Consider the following 22,003-nt stretch of genomic DNA (forward strand, 5'->3'; position numbering starts at 1 on the left):
GCCAGGGAAGTTTCCTTCGGGCTGTTAACAAGCCCCAGTGCCTGAAAGCTGGCACAGCACACGGGTCAGCAGTGTCTTTAGGGCTGGGTTACAGGGACAGACACCGGGATGGACGGGGTGTCCCCGCTGAGGCCCCAGCGCGGCTCAGGCCACACCCAGCCCCAGGGGCCGGGCACTCACTCGGATCATGCGGTCGGAGCGGTGGCGGCGGCGGATGCGGTTCAGGCCCTCCACGAAGCGGATGAAGCCATCGAGGAGCTGCCACTCCTCCTCGTCCGAGCGCGGCTTGTCGCCGTACACGTCGCAGTGCGCCTCCCCCTCCATGATGCGCTTGGTGGCGCTGATGCAGGCGGGCAGCAGCAGGAACCGCGTCCTCCAGAACTTCAGCGACTCGATCAGGCTGCAGGAATGGGGAAGGCACCACTGAGCAGTTTCCTAGGAAGGGTTTTCCTGAATCTAAAGTATAAATCTACCTGCTGCACATTTCAGTGAGTGCAGTGACCACCTGAGACAGAATGAGCACACGTGTAAAGGAATGGGCAGCAATCTGAATGTCAATGGCAGCAAGGCTATCCTCAGAATAATTGTCACACACAGATATGCTTTCTTTCCTGTAAAAGATAGGCCCCAAAAGCTTTTTCTCTAAAATATGCAAGCAAAAAGGAATTTTCAAGGTGCACATTAGCGTAGGAGTTATTTTGACTGAGACCTGAAAAGAAAAGATGATAAAGACTGGTTGTGTGGAGAGAAGATATCAAAAAAGCTATTGATACTAGTGGAGATATTTCACATTTCTGGTAAGCACTTGCTCCACAGCTTAGAAGTTGGACTGCAGTCAAGCCCAGCACTCAAGAAAACCTGCAACAGCTTCAAAATAAATGGAAGTTTTGAGTCAGATCCAAAAATCAGTTAGGAGCCAAGAAAAGCATCTGTGTGGTACAAAATGCCATCTTATTTCTTTGCATTCGTAGCAGGGGAAAAAAGAAGTTCATGCTGAATTTTGAGATCAAGAGTCTGTATCAAAGGTCAGATAATGCAGCAGCAACACGGAGCAAGGTTCCCACAAGGCAGCAGCTGCTGGGAGCTGACAGTGAAAGCAGGCCAGATATCCCCCCTGGAGGACTGAGCATTCGTGGGTTGAACTTGATGATGAAATTTTAGGTCAAAAAGGAAAGGAGGCAATTAGGACACAGAACAGTCTGGATGGAAAAGGAGCTCTCACCTGAAATCCTCTGAGCCAGCAGAGCAGATATACTGATCCAAGTAATTCCACTTGTACTCTTCTAGTCTCTCATGGGAAAATTCTACCCAGCAAGAGACAAACTCAGAGTCAGAGTGTGAGGGGCACAAGCTGTAGGTGTAGTTTATCTGAGCAGATTCATATGGATACCTAAAAGACCAAACACAAGCATTAATCTCAGTATTATTGATACTGATGCTTATCTTTCTTCTCCTAAAATGAAAGATGATGTTCTTTCAAGCAAGCACAGAGCTGGAGAAGAAGGTTCATCTGAACACTGACTGCAAGCTGCTGAAGCAGAGAGCTACTCACTTTGGCAGGTACCGAGTCACAGTAATTATTTTGTCCTTTAAGGTGACTTTGTGGAAAGTACGGCCCATGCTCAGCCAGTACTGATCTTCTTCCTCAGGTCTGTTTCTTGACACAAGACCTAGTTGTAAAAAGCAAAACCCTTTCAGCTTACTGCAGTACTCAGAACTTCATCAACAAACTGTGCCTACAGAAAGGGACTCCAGAACTGGAGTCTAGAAGAGGCCTTATGAACTCAGCACAAGTTAAAATCCATCTTTCAGGCCACATTTTTAGGGAGCAGTTGCACAAGGAGTCTTTTGCTCTTACACTTAAGATTTGCTAATACCATAAGCAAAGAAGAGCACTTGGGATTCATACACCACCCATCACATACATCACCCAGAACCACCAAAGAGCAGCCAACAAAGTTGAGCAACTGGTAGATGTGCCTAAATTGAGGTTTCTGGTTACTGGGACCGGCAGAAGGAAAGAGAAAAGCCTGACTTGTCAAGGCCAGGTCACTCACCTCTGCTGTAGAGGGGACTGCTGCTGAGTGGGGGTGGCACAGCTGGAGCTGGTTTCTGTGGTTTGGATTGCACAATAATCTGATAGCCTTGCATGAGACGCTGACAAATGAACTCCTCAAACACCTGCTGGGCTGTCATCTGCACTCCTTCCTCATCCCTCCTGGACACAAAGGTTAAGCAGACTAGAATAAGGAAGCTGACCACACACCTATTCTTAGCTCTGCTCTCCCACCTGCCTGTGGGAGCAGGAGGGGAAAGGGGCACCTTTAGACACAGGGTGATTAACTGTCTGGCAATATTTACTGCTGCCTTTGAAGGCACTTTGGCAACTAGTACCAAATTTGCCTACAGCAGTTGTGAAACAATAAATTCCCCAAAGATGACTTTTTGAGCACTTTGCAGGCAGCCTCAGTGCAGTTTGTACATGTTCAGGATAGCTCAGAATGCCAGTGAGCAGCACTGCTCCAGGCTCTCCCACAGTGGGAAGTGGAGAGCAGGGAGGGATTAGAGGACACACTCACATTAGTGCAATCCTTTTCTGAATATTGCTGTCTACTGACATTTCTTTCAGGTGTTTCTTCATTTAATCCCATTACTTCCTACATATTTTAATCACCCCGATTAATACTTCAGGGTGTTTTATTCCCATAAAGCAGTAACACCAGCAGGTCTTTTGATGTCTTACAAGTTATGGAAAGACTGAAAAATGTTCAAGATAATGAGACTGCTTCAGTAAAAAAAAAAAAACAAAAAACAAAAACAAACAAAAAAACCCCCCAAAAAAACCCTAACCCTATTAAAGTTACCAGAGATCTCCAAGACAAGCAGAGAAGTTCTGTTTGTCCAACTAACACTGTTTTTCATCAAGATTCTTTAAACTAAATATCCTTTAGAGAGAGGATAAGCATCTTAAATACTGTGCCCACATGCATTTTTGCATTTAGTATTTCCAAAACACTTGCTAGAAAGTAGATTAACAGAGATGATAGCTCGAGCTTGAATATTTTGATCAAAACACAACAGAAAAGAGATGTAAAAACTTGTATCCAAATAATTTCTAACATAAAATCTACAGAGCACACCATACTGTCAGGTGGGAACACCAGAAAAGGTCCAAAGCTACCACTGGAAAAACAGAACAATATAAGTACTCTGCTGCTCTGTTAGCAATCCATCATTCACTTGTAGAGGCTGCAGTGATCCTCTTCCATCACCTGCTCCTTAAGCACAGGGCTGTAGAGGGGAGGTGCTGGCCAAACCTGTCAATGTCAGCCTCGGGCAGCAGGTCGTAGCAGCCCTCCGTGTAATCGTTCTGCAGGCTCTGGCGGTCGGGGAAGTAATCCGTGGTGAGGGGGAGGCAGGCTGGGGTTGTGAGGGATTTCCAGTCCACTCCAACTGTACAACAGAAGCCTGGCACTATGGGGGGAGCAGACAGCGTCAGAACTGCCTCGTTGTGTCACGGGGGCACACAAGGGGGACACGTGTGGTCACCCATGGAAAAACAGGGTGCGCAGCAGGACGAAGGAAGTGCGTGAAGAGGAGAGTTAAAAAGAATGAGAGATGAAAAACGGAGTTGGCATAAAGTCAACAGGGACAAAAAGGGATGTAGAATGGGAAGGGAAAAAGAAAACAGGATGGGAAGAAGGGAGGGAGAGAAAGAGACAGAGTTTGTTAAACAATGCAGTGCACATGCTGATTCAATCCCATCATGCAAAAAGCATTCAAAGTTAATACATTTAAATTTCTCTTGATTGAAAGCTAGAGCTGACATAGCCACTGGTCTTCCAAAATTACAGCAAGTCAAGTGCAGTTACTGATTATTAATAAACAGATCAACATTCCAAGTCTGAACATGAAAATCAGACCAGTTTTGCATCCTAGACAACTGCAAAAGAAGCTGGAGAGGAGGAGAGAAAGAATGACAGACCAGCCTCTTTCTGGAATAGTACAACAGCAGAAAAGGGAGTATTTCCACAGTTATAAAAACAGAAGATATATCCAGAGGGGTGGGAAGACCAGAAAAATAGTAACTTGGAAAGCAATCTTTTCCCACACCCTTTCCTAGAGTTATGCTGCAGTTTTGAGATCACAGGGATGTAAAACTAGACATTGGAAAGGAAAAGCTAACTACATTATACCAAATCATCAGCTCACCACTGCATTACATTCTGACCCAATTTAAACAATCTGTATCATCTACTGATGCTTAACTTCTTCTCACAGAGATCCTACAGACAGAAACTTATTTTACTATATAAGTGTTAACACCAGCAGCAGGAACACTGCACAAGAAAGGAACACAGAACAGACTGCTACAAAAAGATGCTTTCTCAAGTAGTGACACACTTGTTTCTCTAGGAAGTGAAGGGAGATCTCTCAGTGAATGGTACCAAATTCAGAAACTGACTGTACTAATTCTACTTCAACAAGCTGGTACCAAACAAACTTTTCATACTGAGAAGCAGATACGAGTTCAGCAGCTTGAGCTTTTTGCATAATAGTGTCTGGTAAGGAACGAATTTCAGCTGTAACACAACAAACAGCTTCACATGTTCTTAAGAGCTACAGAACTGCAATCACAGTGAGACAGAACAGGCAGATCCTGCAAATTACTGCAGGCCAAAATAAACCACTGCCAAAAGTCAAGGAGGCTCCTCAGTTTCTTGCCTACCACCTCCTGATGCCTCTATATATGTACATGCCCTTTCCCTCCCCATCTTCCCACCTATGCAAACTCTCTTCCAAACCTTTCTCCTGCTTACTTGGATCTGGAGAATTAGAGACAGCATCTTCCAAGGAATCCTTGTTCTGAGTTTTGAGGTTTACCCCTACAAGAAGGAAATGTGTTTTATTTTAAGCAATTATGCACTTCTCTTGAATTTCAAATAAAAATAAATCAGAAATGTGATGATGTTTCAAGATACAAAATTTCTCTGCATGGAAAATCTCAGGGTTCTGCATAGCAGAAAACAACACTAAGCCAATTAATGAGGAAAAAATATATCTTGGATCAAACTTGAACATCTCACTAGATGTGCCCAGTAGCTAAAACACAAACAAAATCCTCCTTCCCAAAATGGTGAAATGTCCTGAAAAGCAGATGCTACAAGCTCCTATAAACAGATGGTGTGGCACATAAGAGAAAAAGAACTGCTAAGGAGACAAGAAAAACTGCTGCCTTTAAAGCCATTTAACTAAATAAAAATTTCGCTCAGCCTCCAAACATTTAAAAGGAACTATTGTTTAAAACTGGCTTAGGTAGGTTTACCCAGGAAATTGGTATCAACGCGGTGGCTGCTCCCCTGTAAAGGAAGGGCGGGTATCTGCGGTGTGCAGGAACCCGCGGGGAGCTGGCTCTGAGCGCACTCCCCTTCCACCAGCCCCTCCTGCCCTCTGCCATCCACACCGGGAACTGCAGCAGCATTTACTCTGAGCCACCACCTCCACCTGCGGGGCAACAGCCACAACACCCCCAAGGCAGCCCCAAGGGAAAGAGAGGGGACCATTTTTCACTCTGAAGCCCGTGATGCACCAAACCATGCTGCAGGCAGCAGAGGAGAACCTCAGCAAGAAACTGCATTTTTGGAAATTCAAAAAAACACAACCACCCCCCAAATTGTTTCATTTCATAGCTGACTCAAACCATAAGGGAGAATTCTCAGTCCAATCACTGAGTGCCCAATGTGGCCCCTCCAGATAGATGAGGGTCTACAGACACAAAAAAATTCTGTAAAATGCAAGCATGTTTATTGCCAGGACATGCTCTGCATTTACATCGTGCAAACTGCATCCAAAAACAAACTGCATTGCAAAAACAAGCAGAGCCTATCAGGAAGCTAAAAAATACTAAAAATGTAAAGCAAGAAAATTAAATGTAATTAGAAAATTATTCTAAATGTGACTATGTGAGTACAAGATGAGGCACAAGAAAATTAAGTCTGCTAATTTCTTTATGACTCTGCAAGACATAAGGGAAAACAAAAGTGGTGTAATCCAGTGAAATTCAGAAGGGCAAATTTATTCTCAAAAAAAAAAAATCTTTAAATTGGTTTCGAGAAAAGAATATAAGTCTTGAATGCTGTAGTCCAAAAGTTCAACTTTTTTCCATGTTCCTAGCTAAAAATCTATATCCACAAAAGCAGAGGGTAGGTCACAAAAAACTGACAACACAGCAGAATGCTTAACATGGCATGTTGCTCCATTTACAGGGCTGAAAAGAAATGTTGAGAATTTCCACTAATTCAGGTGTCTGGGCAAGTTAAGGAAGATAATCTCCAAGTGAAAGTACAGACATGTCTTTTCTCTAAAGGATAACAGCTTAACTCCACCAAGAAAAAAAAGGGCTTTTGAACACAAGAGCATATTTAATTATTTTTTGTGTCTGAACATCACTGCTTTGTTATTGTGGAACTCAGTTACTGCCTGGGAGTTTGTTACCAGTAAACAATGAGCATCTTTCTATTATCTTTCTACAATAAACTTCATAAAACACATCTAGAGAAGTTGAACATTGAACAAAACCCAACTAAAACCAACAGAGCAATCCGAAGAACTGCCATACAGCCAGAAGTGCAGCTAAGTGCACCAGCAGATGGCTTTTCCCATTCCGCATTGCCCTGCTCTGCAGCCTGGCCCCGCGGTGTCCCGTGCCATTGTCCCGCCCACGGCTCACACTGCCGCCCCTGCCGGTACCTGCTCCGGGGCCGGCCCCCAGCCCGTTCCCGTACTCCTCTGCCCCACCGAAGCTCAGGAAGGAGCCACTATCGCCTGGATGCCGAGAGCTGATGTGTCTGCAGAGAAACAAACCAGCCTGTTTCGTACAACCTTCCTCACTCGTGTGCTTTTAGCAAACGGAACAACAAGCCCTCAGCCCCTCTGCCCTCACTGATGCTGGCAGAGATGGAACAGCACAAGGACAGCACAGAGAAGGCTGTGACAGCATTTCACATCCGTCCATACTGTTTGTTCCTTGTCTCCAGCAATAACCAAAGCACTGCCTTTGCAGGACAGCAAAGGCCCAACTACACATCCCCTCAGGGGAGAAACAACGCTTAGCTGGCTATCTACAGACCTGATTTCATGCTCTATAAACCCAATATTCAAGACTGAGCAATGGCTCACCTGCCAGTTGCCTCATGGTAAGCCAGCTCCAGCAGCTCTGCAGAGGAATGTGTCAAATCCTGCTGCCCACTGCCCTGCATTTCTGCCATATTCTGGCGGGTTTGGTGATGGATCTGGATGGCTTCTCCTGAGGGACCTACACAGTTACAATTGGATCATTGATCATCACATCAGCACTGGCTCCTCAGCTGCTTGTACCCTTGTTTTTCCAACAGCATAGGCAACAAGAGCTAATAGACATTAAGAAAGTGTGCTCACAAAATATTCAGAGCCTTGAACCTCTGCATCAAAATATTTTTTAAAACATTTTGGAGGGCCTACTTACAAGGTATTAAACAATTATGCAAACAATTCAGCATTGGAAAATCAACCCAAATTGTAGGTATAATTCCCTTTGACGGGGAATTGCTCTGGACCTGTTGCTGCTATTGAGTATTTCCCAGAAGAGGATTGCTCAGGCAGTGTGCAGAGCACTTTAACACACCGGAGCTGTCAGTGGCTTTCTCACTGTGCTAATCATGGATGTAAGAGTTGGTGCCTCACAACTGTCCAAGATCAGAGACTGAGACCCCAGGACCCCATCACTCACTCTGGACCTGAGTTCTGGCCTGGCTGAGGTGGATGCTTGCCAAGTGACTGTTCTGCAGGTGCATGCTGTACTGTCAGGTACACTGCCTTCAAGCAGGTACATGGATATTAGCACCAGGCTTCTCCCAAGGCAATGGTCTCCACAGACAATAGTCCATAAATCTCCCCGCCTTTCGGCCAAAGGCCACTTGCTTTGGAAAAGGACTATAAAAAGTGACTTTCCTGAAGAGACTCCAAGATCTCTTTCTCCCCATAGACAGAAGACACATCTACTGGCTGAAGACCACTAGGACATTGTCCCACCCATTGGTAGCTATTTCCCCATCCTTCTTTCTTTCTCCCTCTCCATTTACTTCCTTTCTCTCTCTCCTCTATCGCAAAACTGAGTTGTTGGCACTCAGTACAGTACATTTTTGTTGCTGCTGAATAAAACTTGAGACCCTTTCTGTTTGTCTTTTGCACCCTGGGGTTATCAGGACTCGCGCTCGGGTTGGGGGGATGGTGGCAGTGGACAAGGACAAAGGGCAGAGGCAGGCAGGGCGCTCACCCACGGGGAAGGTGTGCATCCAGCGGCGCCGGTTGGAGGTCAGCTTCATGGGCATGCGGGACGGGGCGAAGGGGTTGATGAGCGCGCGCTGCGGCGCCAGCCCCCCCGGGCGCACGTGCAGCAGCGACTCGGCGCTGCCCACGTGGAACCGGCCCGGCGCGCTCGAGTCGCGCTGCTGAGACTCCAGCGTGTTCTCCAGGAAATCTGCAAAACACAGCCCAGCCACGGTGAGAGCGGGCAGCAGCCAAGCACAGAGCTAACTGCTCAGGGATGTCATCATTTCCCAGGGCAAGGGGAAATAAGGAAACCTAAGGAATAGAAGGCAGAGAACCAAAAGCAATTCCTATCCAGCTGAAAGCTACAATGTAAACAAGAACCCAGACAAGAAAATGCATCACCTTATCTGCCATTACAGCACTGCTGTCAACTGTAAACTTCGACTACCTGAATCCATAAAGAAACCACTTGTTAAGCCAACTATTAAGAACTACTCAGACCTTTGAGAATTCTTGAGAAATCAAAAGACTGACATAAACTTCACAGTGAGTAACAAAGACACAGTAGAAGCCACAGCTGAGTCTTGTACACGTGCATTTTCTGCAACACTCAGATCTGAGCACTGAAATCAGGGATTACTTCCCAAAGACATGGGACATGATCTCCATGAGATGCCAGTAACTTGTCACTACACAGTGTGGAACAGAAGTGCAGTAATTTAGAAATAGGAGAGAAAAAAAAAACCAGATAGATAAGTAGCAATTACGCTGCCCAACAAGTGGAAATCCTAAAGAGAAGAAAGAGTCTCATTTACCATTCTATATTATCAAATACAACATATGAAAAACCACAGCTTCTTTGACTCTTTCCTCCTTGCCAGCCCTAATCCACACACATCCTCATCCTGCTGAACACCTTCAGCTGGGTCACTAAACTATCCTTCGAATTAAAGGAGTAACAGAAATAACTAAGAAAGAAAAAAGAGCTGTATTTATTGACAGTAGGGGAAAACATGAATGGTAGATGTGATGGCAAGTACACTGTGTGAGAGCAGCTCCACACCAGTAACCACAATTCCTGTGACAGGATAAATATGGCAGCAGTGTCATACAGCAGGGCATGAGAAAACCATGAAAAGCCTTGAGGGATAGAATTTTATAGAAGATGAAGCAGTTGCAAGAGGAATACAATTTAGCCAGAAATGAGCTGGGTTTGTGGAAGATACTGCATACTGCCTGAGAACAAAATTAAATTGGAAAGGAAGAAAAGCTGAGTTCCAGCACTGCTAACACACTGAGACAGCTCAGCAGTACATTGTCAAAAGGAAGGATCCAGAAAGTGAGTTTTAATGACAATAAATCCCCACAGAGAAATGTTATAAGCAGGGTCCCCCAGGGCTCACTGCTAAGGCCGGTTCCCATTTGACAGATTATAGGTGACCTGGATAATACAAGTTCCTTGTGTATGTCCACACTTGCAGGCAGGCACAGGAGAATAGTCAAATACTAAAGAAGGCAATAGGCAAGGGAAAAGAGCAAATCAGTGTCAGGACACTTCTATTTAGGACAAGCCATTAAAAAAAAACCAATGGAATTGGATAAGGATGACAAAGAGAGAATGAACACCCAGCTGCAGCTGGAGCTATGGAAAAGCTGTACCATGAGTGCCAATACAAGCACCATCTCCACTGTGCTGGCCTGGCAGCAGCCAACACAAACTTCCCCTTCCCACTTGCCCCAGGCTGACCTCTGGTGCTGGTATAGCCCAAGGAGCTGCTGACTTCACACTGGTGCAGGTGAGGCCGTGGGATCATCAGGATGTTGGAGATCTTGCCCAGAGAGCTGTCGTCAGAGGCCTGGCTCCTCACCTCCTCGGGGGGCAGCGCGCGGCTCTGCAGGGAGGGGCTGCACGACACGTCGTACGAGCTGGAGCTCTTCCTCGTGCGGCTCTCCCGCTCCCTCACTGACCTGCTGACAGCCATGCCCAGGGACAGCAAAGACTGATTAATCCCCAGCTTAGCAGGGGGCTGGAACAGGCCCAAGTCATGCAAAAGACTGGATGATCAGCAGGTGAACTCAAGAAAAGCATTACAGAGAAGCCATCAATATCTTTTTTGAATGTTTGGGTAATTTATACTGCTGTGCATCACACAGCACAACAAGAACACTGCAAGAGTTCCAGCACAAGGGCTGTGAAAGGGCCTGCTCACCTTGCTCTGCAATCCTACAGACACCACACCAACCTGGTAGAGACATGGCCTGGTAGATAACAGACTTCAGCCTACAGTGCCAGAAACATGTAGCTATAGGGAAACTGCTTGGAATTTTGACCTATTTAAATTGTTCAGGCATCTTTCAGCATGGGTTCCTAGAGGCTGCTCAAATTAACATATTAACAAGCAAGTCCACATGCTCCGAATTAGGCAATACTGCTGAAAGAAGCAAAGTAGAAAAAGTACTTCAAAGCAAACTTGTCAAACCCACATTTCTGAAAAAGCACTGAAATTTATAGTTTATTCAACTAATTTGGCCAGGACCTGAGCACAATCAGCCCTTCTCCTCAGAAAAAAGGACATGGAATAACTGAGAACCTGCACCCAGCTTTTCTGCTTCTCTTCTTCAGACAGGCATCATTTTCAGGGAGGATTCCTGTTTACCAGTTACTAAGCAGTGCATCAAACAATCTATTTCTTCAACTCTGTGCAAGTTTAATGTGCAAATACTTTCATAATCCCTTGAAAAATCTGCTAGGAAGACAATCTTTATTGCCCTTCAAACAAAATTAAAGATTTACGGGAAAATATATATTTATGCCTTTTCCTAGACCCCACATACTATTTTAGAGGTAAAATATCAGGCAACCAATCATGAAAACCAGGTCCAGATGAAGCTTTTTGCTGAACTGTGAGCACATGAAGATCAATTCTCCTCATATGTCACCAAGTATTTTATGTATCAAGTACATATAACATGGCTACTCCAGAAGCAGAGCACTCCCAAGGCTCTCACCTGAAAGTGGTACAGCGCTGGGCTCTGGCTGGGCCAGGCAGTCTGAACACCTGGGCATCATAGCCATCATAATCTACCTGGATAGGCAGGGCATTCTCAGCATCCTTTGGAGCTCCTAATGCTGAAATAAAAATCATACAGCACTGCAACGTCTTTTAGGAATGTTCAAGATCTGAAAGTCAGAGTATCCACCTCTCACTTTCCCTAAGGAAAGTATTTATTCCAAAAGAAACCCCAAAGTGTCATGAACAGAGCAGCTGGAGCAGCTCAATTATCAAAGTTAGTGCCTCTGAATATCAGGCTGGCTGAGGCTATAATGTCTTTCCCCCATACCTCCTGAACACCAAATGAATAATTGCCAAGAAGTTAACTGGCACATGCACATTAGCATCCCAAGTTAACAGATACAGGAAATACTCAAAGATGGGTTCAATGGTTTCCTGTAACAATTGTCCCTTCCTTGTACTGAAGTGTGATTGTGTTGCTGCAGTTTGTTAGTCTGGGAGTCAGTGGGACAGATCATTGCAGAACAGAATTACTTACAGGCATCACGATTATTTTTTCCTTTCTCTGTCAGTGGCTGGAGGGTCCAACAAAGGAAGCATGAATGACCAAAAAAACAAATAAGAAAGAAAAAAAGAGAGCAACAGAAAAGACAAGAGGGAAGGGAATCAGTCAGTATGTTCTAAGGAAACACGCCCAATGGTAACCAAGCTAAGTTTAACTTGCTGACTCAGTGAGGCAGCCAAACAACTTCAGAAATATTAAATACTGATATTTGGTCACAAACCTGTGTAAAAAATGCAATTCTCAATACCCTTCTTCCTCTCCATAGAGTCCTTTGTTTCAGAATGAAACTAATTTTTTATGGTGCCTAAAACATTTCTCACCCAGTTTTATCTAGAAAGAAAAGACCTACAAACTTGTCCCTCATCCACAATCCCTATAACAAATCTTGCAGCTTTGCTTTCACAGCTTTTTAACATAGAAACTTAGTTCCAGCTGGTGGAATACCTTGATGCTTGACTGAGAAGAGGTATTGGACAAGCTAGTAAGAAAATATAAATCAGAAAGATTCCCACCTTCCTTCCTGCCAGTTTGATCCGTGGAGTGAAGCTGTTACACAGGAGCTGGCTTTTGGATGTGTAGAAACTGAAAGAAAAAATAATGTGGCTTTAAGAACTCACACAGCTGGTTTGCTATACAGCAAACAGACCAGGAACCAGAGTCAGCTATTGGATAGAGAAAATGGGATTCCTTTCTGTGCACAAAAAAAGTATGGAAAACACGGAGGGATGGTTGAGAGAAGCTACTCTTTGCCTAAAGACAGGGCTTTGATATTTGTACAGCCTCAGCCTAGACACTTCTTAATATGCTTAATACCTGCATTGCCCAGTTCATTATCTCTTTCTATAGAAAGACATACACTTCCACCATTCCATTTACACAGCTCTGATTTACACAACTGTAGTGATTCCCACCAGCTGCTTGAAAACTTGACTTTTTTTATTTCTGTTAGGTTGCATTAGTGCTCAGAGTTCTGCAAAAGTATTGTAGTATTTCCTTTGCTTCACATGGAAAGCAGAGGAGGCAAACAGTGAAAGAAGAAAGATAATTCAAGAGATTATGAAGAGTAAAGCAAAGCAGAAGTGTTTAGCAAAAGCTGACAGAATTTACCTACCTATGATTTATCCAGTGTGGGATATTGTAGTCATCACCCATCCGTGAGTCACCAGGCCCACAGCGATTATGGAGCTGGAAGAGTAATTCAGAAGTAACTAACTGTATCCAGTCACAAAAGGAGTAAGGTTTGTAGCAGGAACAGAGAGCAGGGAAAGCAGCCTTACCTTAAAGAGTGGTACAGCATGCAAGGGCTGCTCTCCCATGCACACCAAATCCACACCTATCCCTGTAAACAGACAACAGTAGAGTTCAGCTATCAACCAAGCAGGACCGATATGCTAAGACAAAATAGATCATCAATTTTAATTGAAGACCCAATATGTATTCACATCATACTATGAGAGGCAATGATACTGAAAATGGCAGTTAATGGTCTCATGGTATTGGTTACAAACCAACAGTACCTGTGGGGAGGCACCTGTGGAGATACAAGAAACTATTTTTCTAAACTAATGCAATTAATGCAAGATTATCCTTAAGAGAGAGGTTTGCAGGTTAAGTTCTCTATGACAAACAAAAGAAACTAATGCCTACAAGTACTCTGAAAATCTGCTCATTTCAATATGAAATGCAGACACAAGTCTTGCAGCTGTAACCCTCCCTCCCAGAGCACACAACTTTCAGCAGATACTTTTTCCCAGCCTTTCCCAAACGAGAGGCTGCAGGAGTCATTTACCATTGTCGATCATGCGCTGCTTGGTGAGGATCATCAGCAGCCGATCCACCTCGAACACGCCCACGCCCGGGGTGATCACCACCGACATCTGCCCCGTGCGGTCGAAGTTGCGGTTGATGTAATGCTTGTCAAACACTGCAGACAGAAAGAAATAACACTTTCAAAATGTTTCCACAGCAAGGCAGGTGACCACCTAATATTCCCCTCCTGTCCACAGTGTTAAGGAAAAAGCTGCTTTAATAGCTCCTCCCCTGTATATTTTTACCCATTGCTCATAACTTACCATTGAATGAAAGATTTATAGCTTCCAGGTAGTTCCCTTGTGCTGATGTAGAATTGTAACCTGGAGGAAAGCCCTCTGGAAAAGTATTCAAAAGGAAAAAAAAAAAGAAATCATAATTCCTGTATACTATCTTTAAACAATAAAAAAAATACAGAAAAAGACATCTGTACTAAATACTGTTAGTTGAAAAATTACGGGCAAAATTGATATTATTAAGTTCCACACAAAGACCAAGGCAAATTGCCCAGCCAGGAGAGCACTAAGTAGCACAACACCAGACTCCAACTGAATCCAAAAAGTTTAATGACAAGCTAAAAAGTTAAAAAAAAAAAACCAAAAAAACAATAAAAACCAAAAAAAAGTATAAAAGCACAGAAAGGAGGATTCATGTACCTGCTTGCTCGAGTCGTACCAACACAGGATACTGGATGAAAAGCTTTTTAATGGTCACAAGCAAGGAGGTCCATTCTTCCCGCCTCTCATTCTGAACTACAACTCTAGAAAAAAACACAGCCTGATGAGGCTCATGAAAGGAAGTCCTGAGGGAAGTGAGAAGGGATGAACAAACTATAAAGACATGCACAAAAGAATGCATCAGGTTGCACATACACTGTGGGACAAGAGGTGAAAAGAATTGGGAGGAAAACATACTTGTAAAAATCTTCATAAAATCTTCCCTCATGATCCTGCCGAATTGATGCACGATGTGTTTCAGGAAACTCATCTGAAATGGAAGGAAAAGTATATATTATCCCATGCTCTTGTGTAGAAATGACTCATCTTTTGCAGCAAGAAGCTGTTATTTCCAGTAAAAAATAAACAAAAAACCCAAAAAAGCCCCCAGCAGGCAAACAAAAAACCAAAGTACTTGGAGAAATACCAAACCTCGTATACAATATAAAAACTGCTTTTAAACCAATATGACAGCTTGAGTATGATGAGGAAAATTTGCAAAATTCTTCTATGTAAGGTTTTCACTGCAGTACTTTCATAACAATGGCTGTTTACCTATTGTGCTTGATAGAGAATATTTTGAACATGGCAATAAAAAAAGAGAAAAAGTCCCTGTCAGCCTATGACCAACTTTCAAGAGACAAGATAGGTTTAAAAATGGAAACAGGAAAATAGAGAATTTGCATACCCATAGATTTTGCTTCATAAAATGTTCTTGAAAATAGAACCACTGTCACTTCATGGCTGCAATTCTTCTCCTGTCCAGGAAGAATAAATGCAAAAGGAAAACCTTAAAAGGCACACTTGGTAGAAAGTTGTGTATATACACATATAGTAATATCCCCTGTCCCTCACACCTAGAAACAAAGGTAACTAACAAAACCTAGACCATTGCATTAGTGCTCCATCTGCCTCTCTGAAATAACAAAATGGTCTGTCCTGCAGATTCTGCGCTGCTTGGCTATATCACATTTACCAGGAGCACTCTCCACTAGTCTCTAAAGAAGCTCCTCTCTGTAGCTGCCAAATTTTTGTTAAGAAAACAGACAGTTGACACAGTTTGTTTAAACCCACAGCAATTTGATATTCTGATGTGTAACTGTTCAGAGAGATGCTCCTAACAATTCCAGAAAAATGAAAAATTAGAACTGAACTCAATCAACTGTTTACCTTCCATTTTGTGAAGAGGTCAGCAAGGAAACCATTCACAGCTTTCTCAAAGTATAGATCCCCTGCAAAATAAAAATCTCCTAAGCATCAGATAACAATAGTTACTTCAACTATGGGGCATATCTAACGATTCTATGACAATTATATTTATTAAAATCGAGCAGCTGTCTGCACAATAAAGAGTAATATCACTAAGATAAGATGATAACATGATTAAAAATCATGACTGTTTTATGATAAGAAGATTAAAAACGATCATTTTTTCAGAGGATGTAAACATGACTCTAACTGCCTAAGGATCTGACCTTTAATTCATTTTTCCAACACATTTCCAGCACGCTGGGAAAGCATCTGTAGTGTCTTTTAGGCATAGAATACACAACTGATCCCCTGCCAGATCTGATTTGAATAGTTGCCCAGTTCCATATGCCTAAACACATGGTCCAAGGAAGTGGCAAGAGGTTTGCTAAAGAATTAAGCCAAAAAAAAAAATAGGATGACACAGAGAAGTGACTCATTCTTAATGCCTAAAGTTGCAACATTTTCAGCAGAAGTTACCAAGTTCAAGCTGGGCTAAGACAGGTTGTACTTCCTCAGTAAGCCAATGTCAAGAGAAATCTAAAACATCAAGGTCTTCTTTGCACAGGACTTCCATGTATTTCTGGCTTCAGGTTGCACAAACTTTTACCTGACCTCATCACCCAACATGTTCATATCCATAAAAACATTTTCAATGCTCACAATCACACAGTGATTTTGTGGCTGAGATAATGGTACCCAGGCTCTACTGGGACAGGAAAGGATGGCATTGGCAGGGACAGAAATGGGTGGCACTGCAAGAAAGGATCTAAGGAAACATCACAACACACCCTGGAGCACTGCAAGATTTCTTTGTTTGCTGGTAGTGGCAGAAAAAAATAGCAGTGGCAGTTTTCTAGTAGGGGCAGAAAGGACAGCTACTACCATTCAGTCACAGGCAGGTCAGTTACCTACCATAAATATCAAAATCCCACATTTCACAGCTCATCTGGATAAAGATATAAACCATGGCAGAAGTGGAACGGAAGACCACCTGCAAAGGAATGCAAGACTTATTTAAAACAAAGCACATTCATTAGAAGGCCCAAATGAAGAGGTTAACTACACAGCAACTTATACAATTGTGGCCCTTGCATCACAGGGCATTTCCCCTCTAACACGTCATTCCTAATGCTGCCAGCACAGCAAAGCTGAAGGTTAATAATGATTTATTGTCCTGAACTTTTTGCTATTCTTCACCTTACAAACAGACAATTCCATATGAATCTGCAGGCAAGATAGAACTACAAAAATCCTGGCAAGGAAAGGAAAAGCTGCTTTCCCCTGTTTCCTGAACTCTTACCCGAGTGTCTTCACTGATATATCCACAAGTGACTTTCTCACTCTTTACCCACAGTTCACCTGCCTGGGCCCTGGAAGAAAAGAAATGCAGAGTATTTGAATATGAAGATTAGAGAATCAGTATTTGAGCAAGTAAGAGATGTACCAAAATCTACACTCTAGGATGACTTACTTGGTTAAAACCTGAGCCATTTCCCTCTGCATCTGCACATTTCCTTGTCCCTGTGTCACCCTAAAAGCCACTGAAGTAATCCCCTCTGAACTATTAATACAGCTTGGGAAGTGAGGGTAAATACTCTAAGAGATAAAAGAAAAATTATTTCGCCTTCATCAGAGGCCACAAGTGTAGCTGGGTGCCCTACTATTAGTTTACCCCAAATCAGATAGAAGCCTTCCCCCACCCCATGGTGCAGACAGAAACCTGTAGATGAGCAAGAGAACAATGAAACATGAAGGATTTTTCAGGGAAGAGTCTCCAGCTGGATACTTAAAACTCATGAAGCTAAAGCAATAAGTAACAGCCCTCAGAGGAAGCACTGACCTGATACCTGCAAATTCGACTTTTTGGGTGACATAGGCACATGTGCTGACCTAGGAAAGAAGAGCAGGCTCAGAGTGAGAACAACAATGTGCATAAAAACCACCTGCATTCAAACATGACTTTTATGACAGAAGTCACAAAATCCATTCTGTGTAGCTACTATTAATAGCTCAGCCAACAGAACCTCTGCAAGAGATAACAGAAAATCACTTCTAACACAGCTGAACTCTAACTGGGATCATTTGCCAAATTCACTGCACTTAGAGGAGCTGAAGACTGCACTTGAGAGATGCAGGCAGAAGATATTCTAATAGCTGCTTATTAAGTGGTACTCTCAGAGAGGGGACACTTCAGCATACTTCTACTTGAAAAACATTTAGATTAAATTCCTTCCAAATGTAGTAAATCATTAAAATTCAGAACATAAGCAAAAAAAACCCCTCTCAATAACATTTTCAATGCCCAAGGCAGTAATCAACATTATAGCACTGGAGAAGGAAATGATGGGATTTGTTTTTCTACAACACATTTACATCCATTTCTCCAATTCTGATGTGCCACTCACAGCACAAGATCCTCAGGAACTGCTGGCCCTGTCTTTGTCTTTGGTTCTCTGCATTTTGTAAAGCATTTCTTTGCTTTCACAGCAAGCAAAATATAAGGTTCATCAGCTGCACCCTGCCCAAGGGCAGCAGGGGCCTTACCAAACTCTTCTTCAGTCGCCACATATCCCCACGGCCAATATACTGATCTTTAAATGTCAGCTCCACCAAGTCCAAGGTCACCTCCTGGGAAATGGATGAAAAACACTGCTTAGATTTTACCAGTTGTTTTTAAGTAGGGCCCACCAACCTGTTCATTTAATAACCAAATGCTACAAGGGCCATCCAAAAGCAAGTCAATATCCCTAAAACTGCAAAATAAAGGGGAAGCCCGTACAAATAAATGTCAAAGTTGTGCATGTACCTCAACTACTCTGAGCTGCCAAACATTGCACAATGTGACCAGAAAAGGCCTAAGGACTAAATCTGTACTACAAGTCTCAGTGCAGATTGGCAGCTGAATTAAAACAAATTACTGCCATTGTTCATGACATTAAGAAAACCTCATTTCCTGCAGATTTTTGTCTTGTGCAGAATGTAAGTTCTAACTGCAGCTCTTTTAATAGTTGGGACATTTACAGGAAATGCCTCTCTGTAGGAGGCTCTGTGGTATCATGTAATGCAAATCCAGACCATGGCTCTTCGTTTGACTAGGCAACTTGCTGCTTTTCTTTACTGTGCCTGCTTCTCATGAATTTCTAAAATTTAAAAATATGTGAAATGTCTACATTTTTAGAGTTCAAAAAGAGAACAGGGATGTCAGGGAGAGAAGAAACATATAACAAACCAACAAATAATTCAAAATCCTAAGACTCCTTTTCTTAGAGAAGAAGACTAAATACCTTTCGATAAAAAATAAACGCTGTTTTCTCCCCAGACTACTGTAAATGGAAAATCACAGGGCTCTGATTTGAGTCAAGTGATGGAATGGATGGAAACAAGTGGCAGAATCACACACCTTTGGGTCAACAACATTGACATGGACATCCTGGTAGGGCCGCAGGCGGAACACTTGTGCAACTGTCTGATCCACACTTATGGTTTCTGCCACAACAATGAGAGACAGCAGAGAAGTGAATGTCCCCAGCAGATTTCAAGTGGTTTACAGGTACAAAACCAACACAGTGAGACTGTCATGAAACAAAAATTTCAGGCCAAAAAGCCAAGATTGTTTAAATCATACTCACATTACTCAAACAAAAGCAGATTTAGAACTAACTGCCCATTTTCTGTTAAAATTCTAATCCTTCCCTTGCTAAACAGAGAAAGCATTGATTTTCTTATGAAGTTAAAATACACACATTAGCCAATCACCAGCACAGCCCAGCCATGCCACGCTTCCTATGATTTTACTGTACATAAGTCTAGAGTTTTACCTTTTTGCAAATCTTCCTTAAGTGACTTCACTTGTAGAAGCAGGGGACTAACATGGAGAAAAGAAAAAAGGTAGACATGTTGAGATACCAACAGTTTCTCTGGTAAATGACACACTCAAAACTCTTTAGTAACATGGACCAGAGAATAAGCTAAAAAGAAACATTAATATTTTCTAGAAAGCTTCATACACCATTCTCTCTACCTGTCTCTCTGTCTTTTTATTTACACTCTTCATAATTATAAGGTACTCTTGAGGCAAAGATGACTCTACAAATGGGAAACCAGGTCACACAATAACTTCTCAGATCGTCACACAAGTGTACTGCTGCTTTTCAGATACAGGCTGAAGGATAAACAGGTTCATATAACAAGGCCACAAAATTTTAATTTTGCCTAGGATATACTGTAGGATAGGAGAACAATCCTTAGGTAACAGATCTAGGAAGAGGATACAGACATTGATTCTATATTCAGGTGCTACTTGGCCTATGGAAGATCAGCAAACTAGCACCAAACACAAAGAATTCTTTAAATTTTTAAGAATGCACTCTTAGTAAAGTTAACCTCTTTACTTCTTTACTTTAGGCAGAAACAAATCATGGCAGCATCCTGAAGCAAAGTTGTGTCAGCCCAAAGAGCCTCTCACTCTAGAAACCACAAGACATGAACAGATCCTTTCACAGTGCTCCAACCTCACTGATACCAGCAAAGAGAATTCACCTGTATTCATCATTGGGATGTGCAATTTCCACAACATCTCCCAGCTTGATTTGAAGAAACACTTTAGGATTCACCACCAGTTCATCATCTACAAGACATAAATGAATGAGGGCAGTGAACTAAACACAGACACCTGCTTGTTTGCATACAATAGCTCAGCATGCATAATACACCAAACCAAGATGAACACACCAGCAAAATGCTTCCTAGTCACCACATGTCAGGGTCCCTACCCAGCCACTTCAGATCAGCCACTCTTGCAGGCACAAACAATTCAAATACAGAATTTTCACAAAACAAGTGTTCAGCAAAAGACTGTGCCCTGTTTAGGCAACCAGGATCATCTGTACTTCTCATACAACAAACACCAGCAGGAATGTAGACAGCTATAGAATCTCAACAAGATTTATCAACGTGCTCTAAGTCTAGAAGCAGGGAGCAGTCCAATCAGTGGCACTGTTTTTAATGCTCAGAACACATCTATGTGCAGTCATAAGTCACAGATTAGAGTGACTGAAACAAAAGATTAAGAGAAAAGTGTTGCAACAAAAGGGGAGGAAGTAAAAATAAAGCAATTTTATTTTTAGATACAATCTTGGTCTCTTTCAATAAACATTCATTTATTTTGCTGTATCCTGTTATTAGAAAGGGCTTTCCAAACTCTGGCAGGAAATACTGCTTGTTACATCAAAGTTCCATCTTCACTCTTGTTAAAAAGATTGTTAAAACAACTGCTTTCAGTTAAGTGAGTGATGGTCTCACACTTATGAGCTAGGGGATACTGACCACTGCCTCCAAAGCCCTTCTTATGTATGACGAGCTTGTACACCTTGTTGGTTCTCATCTTGAGCTCCAGTTCCTCTCAGACGCTTCGAGCCAAGACGGTTAAAGGCATCTTGTGTATCTAACATAGAAACGAAAGCAAACACAGATCTCTTGCCAACGCGAAACGATTGTTTATGTTCTGCACTTGAACACGGCACGTTATCCCGGCTGATTTCACCGCAGCGCGGCAGAGCTGCGCCCAGCTGAGCAGAGTGCGGAGCAGCTACAGGTACAAGGAAACAGGGATCTAAAAGCGTGCTTTTCAAATCGATTAAAGGGTTGGGCTTGCAGATGTGTTTGGCAGAATCACCGAACTACAGAGTCGTGGTGGGAAAAAAAACCACGTATACCTAAAATTTGTTAAAACAGTCTAACTTGGAACTGAGGCGGGTCTGGAAAGAATCGCCGCTTGGTGCTGCGAGCTGGCAGAGCTGCACCGGGGACGCCACAAGGAGCAGAGCCGGAGCGGAGAGCAAACAAACCACAGCAGCTACAGTCCGCTACCGTGCCTACAGTCATTATGCAGCTGTGGAACCGCTGCGTCCACTCGGCCGCTCGCTTAAGGGGAAAGAGAAGCCCATGGAGAGACCCGAGCTCCCGCCTGGAGCGGCGGCGAGGGGCGGTCCGGCACACGGGCCCGCCAGGGTCCTTACCCGCACGGGGAGCAGCAGCGCAGAGCGAGCAGCGCGGCGGCTCTCGCCAGAGCCCCGGGGGAAGGACACCGGGGACAACGGCGCAGTTCGGACCGAAGGCAGCTCGGGCGCCTTAAAGCTCCGTGCAGCTCACAGCCGCCGCGGGCCGAGCCAGCTCCAGCGCAGCGCGGCCGGGGCCAGCCGTACCGGGGCCGGCGGAGCAGGGCGGAGGGAACGTAGCGCAGTCCCGGCCCGGCTCGCAGGGCCCTGACCTGCCGGTGCGTATCCCGCGGATCCCGCGCGGCACTTCCGCGTCCGGGCCGCGCGCTACGTGATACCCGC

At 43.5% G+C, this 22,003-nt stretch overlaps 1 protein-coding gene across 25 annotated transcripts in view; it reads right to left on the reverse strand.

The window, feature by feature from the left end:
* The window catches only part of DEPDC5 (DEP domain containing 5, GATOR1 subcomplex subunit), a 39,417-nt gene extending 17,414 nt beyond the window's left edge, over positions 1 to 22,003 (reverse strand). For 3 of the 25 annotated variants that reach the window (XM_079322592.1, XM_079322591.1, XM_079322613.1), the window contains exons 1-31: positions 21,701 to 21,834; positions 20,991 to 21,109; positions 20,205 to 20,292; positions 19,484 to 19,530; positions 19,066 to 19,151; positions 18,210 to 18,293; positions 17,506 to 17,555; positions 16,966 to 17,035; positions 16,578 to 16,656; positions 15,585 to 15,646; positions 15,103 to 15,172; positions 14,613 to 14,685; positions 14,355 to 14,458; positions 13,962 to 14,036; positions 13,679 to 13,813; positions 13,167 to 13,228; positions 13,001 to 13,074; positions 12,402 to 12,471; positions 11,863 to 11,899; positions 11,320 to 11,440; positions 10,043 to 10,281; positions 8,315 to 8,518; positions 7,180 to 7,315; positions 6,751 to 6,848; positions 4,821 to 4,886; positions 3,924 to 3,995; positions 3,273 to 3,474; positions 2,058 to 2,218; positions 1,553 to 1,670; positions 1,223 to 1,390; positions 181 to 400 (exon numbers count right to left, since the gene is read on the reverse strand). In XM_079322592.1, the coding sequence (XP_079178718.1) occupies positions 181 to 400; positions 1,223 to 1,390; positions 1,553 to 1,670; positions 2,058 to 2,218; positions 3,273 to 3,474; positions 3,924 to 3,995; positions 4,821 to 4,886; positions 6,751 to 6,848; positions 7,180 to 7,315; positions 8,315 to 8,518; positions 10,043 to 10,281; positions 11,320 to 11,440; positions 11,863 to 11,899; positions 12,402 to 12,471; positions 13,001 to 13,074; positions 13,167 to 13,228; positions 13,679 to 13,813; positions 13,962 to 14,036; positions 14,355 to 14,458; positions 14,613 to 14,685; positions 15,103 to 15,172; positions 15,585 to 15,646; positions 16,578 to 16,656; positions 16,966 to 17,035; positions 17,506 to 17,555; positions 18,210 to 18,293; positions 19,066 to 19,151; positions 19,484 to 19,530; positions 20,205 to 20,292; positions 20,991 to 21,048 (3,129 nt within the window). In that variant the 5' untranslated portion in view covers positions 21,049 to 21,109; positions 21,701 to 21,834. Of the gene's footprint in view, positions 1 to 180; positions 401 to 1,222; positions 1,391 to 1,552; positions 1,671 to 2,057; positions 2,219 to 3,272; positions 3,502 to 3,923; positions 3,996 to 4,820; positions 4,887 to 6,750; positions 6,849 to 7,179; positions 7,316 to 8,314; positions 8,519 to 10,042; positions 10,282 to 11,319; positions 11,441 to 11,862; positions 11,900 to 12,401; positions 12,472 to 13,000; positions 13,075 to 13,166; positions 13,229 to 13,678; positions 13,814 to 13,961; positions 14,037 to 14,354; positions 14,459 to 14,612; positions 14,686 to 15,102; positions 15,173 to 15,584; positions 15,647 to 16,577; positions 16,657 to 16,965; positions 17,036 to 17,505; positions 17,556 to 18,209; positions 18,294 to 19,065; positions 19,152 to 19,483; positions 19,531 to 20,204; positions 20,293 to 20,990; positions 21,110 to 21,682 lie in introns of all 25 variants that reach the window. The other 22 variants (XM_079322603.1, XM_079322596.1, XM_079322605.1 and 19 more) reach the window with 19 other exon arrangements.

The sequence above is a fragment of the Erithacus rubecula genome (assembly GCF_903797595.1).
Source record: "Erithacus rubecula genome assembly, chromosome: 19".
In the NCBI taxonomy this organism is placed as follows: Eukaryota; Metazoa; Chordata; class Aves; order Passeriformes; family Muscicapidae; genus Erithacus; species Erithacus rubecula.